Source organism: Pleurodeles waltl, chromosome 8 (assembly GCF_031143425.1).
Source record: "Pleurodeles waltl isolate 20211129_DDA chromosome 8, aPleWal1.hap1.20221129, whole genome shotgun sequence".
Taxonomy (NCBI): domain Eukaryota; kingdom Metazoa; phylum Chordata; class Amphibia; order Caudata; family Salamandridae; genus Pleurodeles; species Pleurodeles waltl.
The window spans coordinates 1,328,316,281-1,328,329,495 of record NC_090447.1 but is presented as its reverse complement, the minus strand read 5'-3'; the positions used below and the strand labels follow the sequence as shown (position 1 = coordinate 1,328,329,495).

The window sequence follows — 13,215 nt, the reverse complement described above, 5'->3', positions numbered from 1 at the left end:
CTCCTGTACTGGAGTTCGGTTCCTTCAGGTCCTGGGGGCTGCGGGTGCAGTGTTGGTTCCAGGCGTCGAGTCCCTTATTACAGGCAGTTGCGGTCAGGGAGAGCCTCTGGATTCTCTCTGCAGGCATAGCTGTGGGGGCTCAGGGGGGTCGTCTCTGGTTACTCACGGCCTTGCAGTTGCTGGGGAGTCCTCAATGAGGTGTTGGTTCTCTGGATCTGGAGCCGGGGGCGTCGGGTGCAGAGTGGGAAGTCTCACGCTTCCGGCGGGAAACGTGAAGTCTTTGGAAGTTTCTTCCTTGTTGCAAAGAAGTAGCTTTTGAACAGGGCCGCTGTTCACAGGATTTTCTTGGTCCTTTAGTCCAGGGCAGTCCTCTAAGGCTTCAGAGGTTGCTGGTCCCTGTCTGATGCATCGCTGGAGCAGGTTTTCAAAGTTGGAGACAGGCCGGTAGGGCTGGGGCCAAAGCAGCTGTCATCTTCCTCCTTCTCTGCAGGCTTGGAGGTCAGCAGTCCTTCTTGTTTCTTCAGGTTTCATGAATCTGATTTCCTAGGATCTGGGGAGCCCCTAAATACTGAATTTAGGGGTGTGTTTAGGTATGGGAGGGCAGTAGCCAATGGCTACTATCCTTGAGGGTGGCTTCACCCCCTTTGAATCTCCTCCCTGTGGGGAGGGGGGCACATCCCTAATCCTATTGGGGGAATCCTCCAAACTCAAGATGGAGGATTTCTCAAGGCAGGAGTCATCTCAGCTCAGGATACCTTAGGGGCTGTCCTGACTGGTGGGTGACTCCTCGTTTTTCTCATTATCTCCTCCAGCCTTGCCGCCAAAAGTGGGGGCAGTGGCTGGAAGGGCGGGCATCTCCACCAGCTGGGATGCCCGGGGGCGCTCTAACAACAGGGGTGAGCTTTGGAGGCTCACCACCAGGTGTTACAGTTCTTGCAGGGGGAGGTGAGAAGCACCTCCACCCAGTACAGGCTTTGTTCCTGGCCACAGAGAGCACAAAGGCACTGGCCAGCAACATGTCTGGTGTGTGGCAGGCTGGCAGAAACTGGTCAGCCTACACTAGAAGTCTGGTACGTATTCAGGGGGCATCTCTAAGATGCCCTCTGGGTGTATGTTAAAATAAATTGCACACTGGCATTAATGTGCATTTATTGTGCTGAGAAGTTTGATACCAAACTTCCCAGTTCTCAGTGTAGCCATTATGGAACTGTGGAGTTCGTGTTTGACAAACTCCCAGACCATATACTCCTATGGCTACCCTGCACTTACAATGTCTAAGGTTTTGCTTAGACACTGTAGGGGCATAGTGCTCATGCACATATGCCCTCACCTGTGGTATAGTGCACCCTGCCTTAGGGCTGTAAGGGCTGCTAGAGGGGTGACTTACCTATGCCACAGGCAGTGTAAGGTTGGCATGGCACTCTGAGGGGAGTGCCATGTCGACTTAGTCATTTTTTCCCCACCAGCACACACAAGCTGTGAGGCAGTGTGCATGTGCTGGGTGAGGGGTCCCCAGGGTGGCATAAGACATGCTGCAACCCTTAGAGACCTTCCCTGGCATCAGGCCCCTTGGTACCAGGGGTACCAGTTACAAGGGACTTTCCTGAGTGCCACGGTTGTGACAATTGTGGAGACAAAGGTACAGTTTAGGGAAAGAACACTGGTGCTGGGGCCTGGTTAGCAGGGTCCCAGCACACTTTCAAATCATAACTTAGCATCAGCAAAGGCAAAAAGTTAGGGGGTAACCATGCCAAGGAGGCATTTCCTTACAATGATGGATAGCAATGATCTTGGCTAGAATTTTATTGTTGTGATTGAAGAGCGAGAGGGGACGTTAGGATGTACAGAGAGTAGGTGCGTTACCAGAGTACTGTGATTACAGCCTCTCTACGTGTTGACTGGAGAGTCCCAGCCTCAAGTGCTTTGGCATATGTTTTCAGAAGATGAGGGACAAGTAAATGATTATAGACCTTGTAAATGGTACCTGGGAGATCATCCAGCCCAGGGCTTTAGATCCAAGCATCCATCTTCTGTATGATTTATTCGCAAAAGATGGGTTCACCTAAGAATTGCCTCTGCCTATCTGTCACCCAAACCATCGCATTCTCTGCAAGGTATTCTTCAATCGCATCATTGTTTCCCACTGTCCTGGTAATGTACAAACTCTCATAATGGTGCCTGAGCTTATTGATGATGCTCTTGTTATCCATCGCTCGTCTTCCGTTATTAATTCAGTTATGTGTCTGGTCTGCCTACTAGGATGCAGTAGCGGGGCCACTCCACAGCCAGGTCACCCCAAAATCTTTGAGCTTGTGCGTATTTCCCCAAAAACTTGTTTGCCTTTGTGGGGGATGTTAAGCCCTCTAATTTTCCATGTCACACAGGTTAAATCTGCCACACCCTCTGCTCTATTTGGGGGCCCCCCATCATCAAAGAGTGTAAAAGGGTCTATCCCCATATGTGTAGTCGAAGACAACGCAGTGCAGCCTGACAGCAGATAAAAGAATAATAACCAAACATGCACACAACACCCCAGAGTGTGGAGCATCTGGTGAATCCCAATTGTAAGTATTGTGGTATACACTGTGGAGGTGGGCAACACCACAGCAGTTTGTGCTCCTATAAAAGGAGATTCAGCCTTTCGCCTTGATGGTCCAGTTGTTGGTGAGAGAGTCCAAGGGTGCATCTTCGGACCTGAACCCAGCTTGAAGTTCTGCCATTATTGCAGCAACTACACATTTGGGGATAGGACCTTTCACGCTCTTTGACGATGGGGACCCTCCCGACTAGAGGAGAGTGGATGGCAGAGTTAACCTGTGTGACATAAAAAATTAGAGGGCTTAACATCCCCGCAAAGGCAAACAAGCACTCGTCCCTCCTCCGTTTACCTTGTGCGCCCCAGGCCCATTTTCAGGAGCCCGCCAGCCCCTGTTCTCAGCTGCATCGTAACCTGCGTCAGCCCTTTGCCACTCATCATTTGAGATGCCGGCCAATTGACCCAGCGAGGCTCGGCAGCCTCTGCCCCAGGATCACCCACAGCCCCTGTTGCCAGTGGGCCTCTGAGGACCGTGCTGGGCTGCTCCAGCCAACTGCCTTGATGGATCCTCCTCCGCATTACCACGCCTCAACCAGAAAGCACAACCAGGACCTCCACCGATCAGCTTCATACTCTCATATCATATTAGATGAGACGTATAAGATGTATGGCGCTTGCCGCATCCCCATAGTACCGAGGGCACATGTATCACCTTCACACATAATACCTGGTCTAGAATTGACAACTTGTACCACAAATGTTACTCACCTCCCTAGAACTCTCTCTGAACATGCACTGGTCTTGTTGGAAATTACTCCTCCCCACGCTCACTCCCAGTCCTTCACTTGGAAATTCGAATGGTGATCCTAGACTTTTTCACCCACAGTAAGGGTTCGCTTGACTCCCTCCACTCTATGGGAGGCGTTCAAAGTTGTCATCAGGGACACTTGCAAATCAATCAGGTATACTTAAGTCAATCCACACACAACGTGCCACACTAGAAACAGAAATACGCATGCCTGAACTCAAATTCTTCACAACCAGAAACAAGCAAACACTAGCTGCTCTCAGAGAAAAGCTTTCAGAATATGGTGAAGAGGCGACCATGGAGACTCACTATCTCAACAGGAAGGCTGTAGTGAGACGGTGAGATTGATATATCCCGTAAGACGCTGGCGAGCCTTCTTCGTAAACCTTGGGCAAGCACGTACATTACAGAACTTTTAGATGCTCAGCTAACGACTCGTACGAAGCCAGATGAGATTGTGCAGGTCATTACGTCATTGTACTCTAATTTATATACTGCCTCTATAGTTATGGACAAAGTGGCCCTTGATGCATATCTTGACACGCTTCAATATCTATGACTGGAAAATGTGCACCATATTTATCTTGATATCCCTTTTATGGTAGATAAAATAGCACAGGTCATCTGTACCATGCCTAGGGACAGGTTGCAGGGTCTGGACGGACTCACCACATCCTTCTACAGGAATATGCCCCATGCCTTGCCTCCATTCTACAAGGAATACACCCCACGCCTCGCTCCTCATCTATTAGCAGTGTATGACAACTCTTTATCTCGGGGTCCCGACCACCCTTCCTGAGAGAAGCAGTTATCGGAACTACATTGAAACCAGGCAAGCCAGCAAATAGATGCAACTCTTATAGACCACTGCCAGTGATAAATGTTGACCATAAGATCTTTGCTAAATTAATAGCCAACCGTCTCCTACCCTTTTTGCCTAACATTGCCTGGTTGACCCAGTCTGGATTTGTACTGGGGAGGTCAACTGCACACTACTTCCCCACGATGTTTGCACTTATGCACACTATAGATCCTCAACTTGAGGTAATCGCAGTATTTCTGGATGCCACAAAAGAGTTTGATTCCTTAGAATGGCCATACCTCTTTCGCCTCCTCTCTTGCCTCGGCATTAGCGCACGCTTCCTGACCCTGATTCCCCCCCTTACACACCTCCCCTACGGCGAGGTTACATATTAATGGTGACACTTCCGCTCTGTTTTCTGCCACTAGAGGTACCAGGGAAGGATGTCCCTTATCACCTATCCTTTTTGCAATAGGGATGAACCTCTGGTGGCCCTGCTACATCAACATCACACAGATAGGGGTCTCCATTTCGCTGCTATGGGGATACGTGTATGTGGATGATATTACATTGTGTGTCCGCTACCCCTGGACTAATCTCTCCTCTGCCATTCGGGAAGTGAACCACTTCGGTGGGTTCTCCGTAATTCTCATGACAGTCAAAGTCTCACTTCAGCCACTGGTCACTTTGAGTCTGAGTACCAGCGCCAGTTTGCAATAGACCCAGTCAGATATCTGGGAATATGATTCAGAAGGGATGTTGACGACCTGTGGAGTCAGCTACGGACAGGGCCATGACCTGGCTCCTGGAGCGCATACCGGCCTGGTCCAGACTGCCCCTGTCCATGGCGGGCAGGATCACCATTGCAAAAAAATGGTTATACTCCTTAAGTTTTTCTATATTTTCATCAATATCCCAATCCTGCACACTTTCTTAAATGACTTTGCCATTCTTACAGGGAGGGCTTAAAGCCCCTTGCATGCCCAATTCATACATTTCTGGTTACACCCATCTTTTTTCAGCCACACAGTGTGGTGGAGACTGATCAGGTGGCCCGTGCCCCCTCGCTACAATGCTGTACCAGGCGTATTGACCTTCATGCACTGAGGTAGACATGGTTGCTTGCACTCTGGGCTTTGGGGAGGTGAGCTGTCTTAATTGCCTGTATGCACTCAACATGCCATTGGCTAAACATGCTCTGCTACCCATGATGTCGGATGAGGGAGCCTGTCGACGAGCTGGCTTGCTAGAGCCCCTTATGTTTAGTGATCTTTACCCTGCTGAGTGTTTCCTCCAACCTTATAGCACTGAAAATCACCCTTCACCCACAGTGCTTTGTCCTTTTATACCACCAGGTCCAGGCTGCCCCTGCACAGCACATTCCTGGTGCCCCCAAGCTCCATGCCTTAGAACACCTCATTGCTAGTCCCTCCCCCCCCACAAGCTTATGACCCTTCCATACACCGTGATGCACGAGAAGGCAGCTGTGTGTGACCCTGGGGCTCAGACTGTCTGGGAGGTGGACATAGCCCACCCCCCATTTCTGAGGCACAGTGGCGCTATTGCTGCACCTAGACCAGTGCCCTGTCTCCGAACTACAGACTGACTCATCCACTTTAAATTCCTGCACAGACTATATCGCATATCAGCCCAGCTGCATAGAATAGGACTTGTGAATGATGCATGCGGCCTGAGATGTGCTGCTCCATGAGCCATATTTCTCCACCTTGCCTGGGATTGCCCCACATTGGTGAGTTTCTGGTCCAGTGTTGATGGTGAGGCGGCTCAGAACACTGGTCATTTTGCACAGCAAACACGGTTGGTGGCCCTATTAGGTTACGTGAAAGAGATTCCGAGACTCAACTCACCACAATGCTGTCATTGCTGGCTAAATAGAGAGTGGCTATCCACTGGAGGAGGCGACCTGTGCCTAAGGGTGCTGGTTGGCTGCAGGATGCAACATATTGCCAGGAATAACTTGCAAACTACAGGGAGCTTATGCCGGTACGATCACGGCCCACAGACGTCAGGGGAGGGCCGGCTTCAGCGCTGGTGGCACCCTGTGCAACAGTGTTTTGTGGCACCCCCACCCCATGACAACCGCCTCAGATTCACTCACCACCACCCAGCAAATTTTTCACTCATCTCTCCATAGCCCCCTTTCACATACATTCATTTATTTTAAAGCGCTTGTAAAGGCTGGCTTTACAAATCCACATAAAATATAGTTCTGTTCTTTGCAGCAGGTACATTAACCATCTACGCTACTGTATGGCGAGTCACAACTGCTGCTAGACAAAACCCCAATCTCTCTACCAAGCAGCAACATTAATCACAAGAGGTATCTGGACATTTTAATTGTTTCCCGAAGGCTGGACACACAAGGACATTTTCAGCAGGTGTTTTTTTTTTTTTTTTTTTTTTTTTTTTAAATCGCAAGTTTCGTAAGCTATTGCTAAACACTGCGCCCCCCAATCCAGGTCAGCACCCGGTGCGGTCGCACCGCACTACAGCTGGCCAGCGTCAGGGCCACACTAGCTCTACATTTGAGACTGAGAGGGGTGGCTGAGGACCTGAAGGACACAGTGGGATGCTGGCCCTCAGCTCCGCTTTTGTCCTGTGAGCCCCTACTGCAGTCATGCCCTGCGACTTGGGGAGTCCCCTTGTGCTTCACCAATGTCCCTGACCCCGCCTGTTGAGCACTAATACAGAGGCTGTATCCAGTGTGGTCTCCAATCACTCATAACTGCTGGATACTGTACTATGACACTCCTCTTGTGCATGTAAGGCATGCTTTTCCTTCCCCCACGTATTCCCCTTCTTTTGTTAGCTGTTCAAAAGCCAATAAACACAATGAATAAAAAGTTGCTGCTACCTAGTACTAAGAGTCCTATAATAGTAAGAGTTTTCTGCTAGACTGGTTGGAATGAGCTAACTTCTCACCCTGGTGTAATGTCCCAGGAAGCCAGCCTCAGTCCATTAACAGATGCACTTTGTCTGGGTGCAAGCCTGCTCACATCTGTGCCTGCGCTGCGGTCTTCCTCCTTAGGATGGATGTTGGGGCCTTGCCTGATAACTCCAGCATAAAGTGCCTCTCTCCGACTGCAACACGGGTCACGGTGTAAATAACAAAACACCGACATTCTCTCATTCTGCTAAAGACACAGAATAACAAAAAAGAAAAAAGTGGTCTCCTACGAGCACACAATAAAACAAGGACATTGTGTTCTGACATTTGTCCCTGGAACTAGTTGTGCGGACTACAGAACAAGAATGTCTGAATGAAATGCGTGCGTGGCATTCTTCTCGTGTTAATAAAAACATGGCCATATTACTATCTGAAAAATATCTGAAGCTAAAAAAGAAAACTAAAATCGAGAATAAAGGCAATCCATGAAACAAGATACTGCAGTCATGAAAAAGGTGTTTTTCCCAGTGCTTGTTTTTATTTATCTAATAAATGAGTAAGGACGACACTAGGGTGAACAACCTGAATGCACAATGTCTCAGTTCTAAAATATGAGATTCTCAAAAGTTCAGAAATTCTGAGCTTGTGCATGAAACATGACAAAGACCAGTGGAATGAGCAGGGTGCTTCTGAATTCTCAGCCACTCCAGTTCTTCCCTTAATATCACTGTGCTAGGGAGTTGCTCCCTCTGCCTCAGCACTTACGCCCTTCTTTCTTCCTTTGGCATATCTTTCTTTCTCAGGTCCCTCCTGCTGCATTTTCAAAGTGCCAGTTCCTTCCTCTTTGCACTCTCTCCTTCTGCACAAACTTTCTACACATGCTTTCTCTCTCTCTTTCTAAACACTACATTTCCTTTTTCTTAGGCACTTTCAGTTTTTCAACAGCTCTGTGCCTCTTTCACACAGTGCCCAGTAGAATCGTAAGTATTTTTTCCACACGCATTGTCTCTGCTCTGCGTTTTGCAGAGTCGTAGGATTGAATGAACATGTAGCCTAAGCGTCTTCTTTAGTCGCGGAAAGACTTGCACTTCCTCCACCGCCAGCTCCAGAGCTCCCAATCTTTCCTGTTCATTCACCCCCATAGATAGCCTGAACTCACCCAGTTACTGAGGGCTCTCCCAGTTTGCAGTCTGCTGTGTACAAAACTTTATATGTTGCATTAAAAACAAAAATACAGAAACACAGCAGATGTGGAAAAGGATCTACCCTTGGGGAATAAGGACATACATATTTTCCATCATCTCATGAGGTAAAACGTGTGAAATGTAAACCGATTTCATTGCGAGCTTGGAAAGCTTTAGGGTTCTTACACTGTTCAGAACAAGATCAGCATCATGTTTTTGCTTGGACACTTAAGCAGTGGCGGCCGGCAGTTTTAGGAGGGAGGGGGGCGGGCAGCACACTTGCACTCATTCTTACACACACACACACACACACACACACACACACACACACACACACACACACACACACACACACACACACACACTCACACTCCACTTTGGCTGACCTTAGGTCAGCCAAAGAGGGAAGGCAGCAGTCCCAACTTAATCACAGAGTGGGATGGGGTCAGTGAGACTGCTGAGCCCACCCCACTGTGTGATGAAGTGTTGACACTTGCCCTTGGCGCTTCAGGGCTTAAACCTGAAGCGCCCAGGTCCAAGTCAATGGGTGACGCTTCCCCTCGTCACCCGGGGGAGGGCCTCGAGGCACCTTTGCTGAGCCGAGGAGGTCAGGCCCACAGGAGCTGTGACCTCTTCAGTCCAGCAAAGTTCAGCTCAGGCAGCCAGGAGTCTGCGCAAATCGTGCATGTCTGCTCCAGGCTTCCTGACCTGAACATGAAGCGTGTCTGTCAGGCTGATCTTTGTTCAGCCTGACAGACACTCTTCATGAGGGGCAAAAGGTGGGGGGGGGGGGGGGGGTGTGGCCCCTCCACCCTAAAGGATGGGCTGTGCCTCCACTTAAGGACACAAGCATAAAAGCGGGTAGGGTTTTTCAGTGTTAGTGTTTTGTATTGCTGCTGATCACTTACATGTCTCCCTCTGCCTCTAGAGCCCTGCTTGAGACCGCTCATAAAATGGGGAATTCATACATGAAAATTGAAATCATATAAGGAAGAGCATACTCATTTTTAAGCAAAATAAAACCTTTTCATTTTATTTCTATTATCCTCATTCAATCTTAGTCAATACTCTTTGAATCTTAGTAAATCTACCTGAGTGTTTCCGACTCGTTCCCGGGTAGCAGCTCCGTTAGAGATCTTCATGTCCTCTGAAGCGGTGCATACCTTCTTCAAAGTCCTTTTTGAATATCACTGAAACTTTTGTGATTTCTTTTTTTTTTTTTTTTTTTTTTTTTTACTGTTTCTTATGGTACTACATAGTTCATCATCTTCTCCCCCTGAGTAAACTCCATTTACCATAAGACTCCTTTTGCAATCCCTGAATGCTATGTTATGGTTACTAAGCCGGTCTGCGAGCCTTCTGAAATAATACATCTATCGCTCTACAAAGGGTCCTTCTCCTTTGAGGTGGGCAATGGGACTCCATGTAGAGTCTCATTTCTTTCACCACCCGACACCATCCACATTGTTCCCATCCATTTTCCCAAGGTCCAGAGACTTCCTTTGAAACCTCACCATCAGAAAGGGATGTAATACTCAGAAGAATGCTTGCAGAGTCCTTCAGTCTGTCCAGTGTACATTCAAGAGGTCCAGGAACTAACTGCACAGTTTATAAATTTGAGAATCTACTCCTGATCATTGTCCAGGAAGGCTAGTTTAGATGTCACCGCACCCATCTGCTGAGCCACCACTTGCCCTTTGTGCTCATTCACTCCTTATTGGTTTGCAAGGCTTAGACCCTGCCAGCTACCATAGTGTCTATACCTTGGGAGGCTGACTGCAGCTATGTGATTGCTGCCCTTAGGAGGGATTTCCCATGCAACAGCATCGATTATGCTGCAACCTCTGCAGCAACAACCTTCCATCTCCTGGCTTTGAGGGTTAATCTCCCCTCACACATTCTGGATTTCCCTTTATCCTTTACTGTGGCTTGGGTCATTTCTTCCCAACAGTTACTCCCAGTCCACATCAGTCGGCGATGCTCCAGATTATTCTGTCCACACTTGCAATTATCCAAATAAGGAGAAATCAGGATCATCCTCCAACCTCAACCGTCATCATCAATCCATAATATGTCCTGCCACCATCTGGCGGTCTTCCAACGAGGGACAGAGAAAAGTAGTAGTACTCAACCTGTGTCTTACCTCAGGAACTTATTTTCCATACCACTCCCAACCAGACATGAAAAAGCATGGGTATCTCTGGGCACTTGGTCACTTTAGCAAGAATGAGCTATCACCAGCATCCACTGTCATCAGTCATTTCTGTTGAGCCATGATGCTAGGGTGCTTGTGTTACAGGCAAGATTGTTTTGTGCTGGAAGCGGCACCTTCCTGCACAAAGACAATCATTTTAGGTATTTGCAAAATGCAGCTCAAGCAGAAAGAGGAAATAACGAGGGCAGATAAAGATATTTCTCCTCATTACCCCTTTGTTGGGAAGGTGTACCATTTTGACGCATTCCGAGGTTTACAAGTCTTTGTAAATCTGGGAATATGTCAAAATTAATGGGCGGATGCGTGGTAACACCCATGCTGTACACGTCGAGTGCCTTCCCAACGCAGACTAACGCAAGGAAGGAATTTGCAGTTCCTTGCGTTACTCTGGATTTACAAAGCCACTCAGAGCCACACAAGGGGCGTTTGTGTGGCTTAGTAAATCTCACTTAAGTCCTTGAGTTGCCTTGCATGACGTAAGGGCTTTGTAAATCTGGCCCAGAGTCTTTAGTCTGTATTGCGCTTTAAATTGCCACAGGGACTGGGAAATGCACACCATTGGGTGTCAGTTTGAATGTTAACTCTCTCTCCACTTACTTTTTCTTCTCTCTTATTCCACAACAGAAGGGTGCATTCAGAACCTTCATTCTGCTCCAAGACAAAGTTTTGCTCTTTATCTCACTATATAGTCTCTAGGGGAGGTGCCACGTTCTCCCTTGGACATACGTCTCTTGCTTTCCATTCAGTTAGTGCACATAAGCTTTTTTCACACCGTCGATCCCTTTTTAACAGAGAAAACTACAAGTGTCATATTCAGTTGTTGGCTGAGTTTGCCCATCTGCAGGATTTAGAATGAAGTTGCATGGTCATTCAGATCAAAACATACTCTCCTCCTGGGAGACATTCGAAGACTTCTTCTTTAAGTATAAATGTAGAACTCGATATGGGCTTTCCCCACGCCATTATTAATAAAGCACTAGGATTGGGCTACCTCTTACCAATTGCAGAGAAGCTGGTAAGTTTATCCAAACTTGACTTAAAGTATTTAACATCTCTCTGGTTAATTTAACGGTGAGATAAAACACTAAGTTCACAGCTATACCAATGAGTACACCAACCATGCACAACAAATGGAGAGTCCTCTTAATCGACTACCCAGAATTGTTTTGGGGACTCCATGCAGGTATGAAGTGTTCTAGAAGTACTGCCATGCAAAAAAATACTATTATTAATCACTTATTTGATTTTGGGTGGTATTTTCTCAAGTGGATTTAGGACATATGTTATGCATACATCTAACCTGAGAAATGTGTCATTTTATTCAGGAATTTAAAATGGGTTGTGCCCTAGCAGTTTAGAGGTCTAGTGTTTTTCTTAGCACATATGAGCTAGATTTGGAGTAAAGGTTTTGACGAGGATGATAAACAAGCTTGTAATGGTCTGATTACTTAGTAGGAACCTTTTATTATTCACAGATAAAATACTTCACTCGCTGACAGTCTTAATTACTCCAAGTACTAGTCTTCATTGTCACAGTCCTGCATTCCTCCACTTCCAAAGTCCTGTAGTCCCCACGTTCCATGGCCTGCATGGCCTGGTATAAGGTACTGGATAGTGTGGAGCACATTTATGATGACTGAAGGGACCAAGATAAAACTAAGAGATACTGGTCTAATTCCATTGAAACTAAGTGAAAAAAAAATATTTTCTAAGGGGTTATGACTGCCTGTGGTGTGAGGACTCTATCTTATAGCGTAAAGACTGTGCAGAAGTACAACGGAAATCTGAGTAACGATAATCATCAGTGAGCAATTTGGCATTAAATGTACAAACAAATTTACAACATAATTAACGTATTTGCTTTCTACTTTACAGGTTCTTAACTATGCAGGCCTTAAGAAAGAAGACATTTCCATGTGGGAGATTAATGAAGCCTTCAGTGTTGTGGTTTTAGCCAACATCAAAATGCTGGGGATCGATCCTGACAAAGTAAATGTGAATGGAGGGGCAGTCTCGTTGGGCCATCCAATAGGGTGAGTATATTTGGATTGGACGTGGACACCACCAGAGTTGAAGAAATGTGACAGTGGCTAATTAGAAACTATGTAAATGTAGCATTTTTGGGATTGTAGCTCTCATTAACATATAGAAAGTACACTCTAGTGCCACCTGCTAGACCTTTGAAAGAGTCATGTAAGTTGCGATGGCTTTTAAAATGTGTACATTTAAAAAGCTATAAGGTGGGTATGGCCCAAACTGTCCTTTACTCTATTAAGAATGCTGGATGCCGCAGAAAAGAGAGTACTTTGTGGAATAGACGTACTAAGGTTACAAAGAGTTGATCATTTCCCTTATTTCCACATCTAATCCTCTACAGGTTATACTTTAATTGTTCAGTGTGATTGCTAAATATAAAAAATTGAGGAGACCCTCTTTCTGTTTTATTACATCCGTAGAGTGACCCTTTGTCATGGAACGTGTGTAAATGGGATCATCTGACCTTTTGAACATGATTAATATAAGAAAGTGCATAAACATTTAATGATGCAGACATACTTTCTTTTCCACATATAAAATATATTGATCAACTCCATATTATCACTCACTTATCACTAGCTCTATTCTTGGCTACCCTGTGAAAGTTGTGCCACCACCTGGCTGGTATTGGAATTATTCATACAGCAAGTGGGCAGCGAGAACCCAAGGTTTTACATGCAGCCTGCCATGTAGATTATAACACGCCACATTAGGACATCCCTTAA

General features: G+C 46.7%; 1 protein-coding gene across 1 annotated transcript in view; it reads left to right on the top strand.

Annotated features, from left to right (window-relative positions):
* The window catches only part of ACAT1 (acetyl-CoA acetyltransferase 1), a 134,079-nt gene that overhangs the window by 114,528 nt on the left and 6,336 nt on the right, over window positions 1-13,215 (top strand). The window contains exon 11 of the mRNA XM_069202324.1: window positions 12,329-12,486. Coding sequence (XP_069058425.1) covers window positions 12,329-12,486 — 158 coding nt within the window. The remainder of the gene's footprint in view (window positions 1-12,328; window positions 12,487-13,215) is intronic.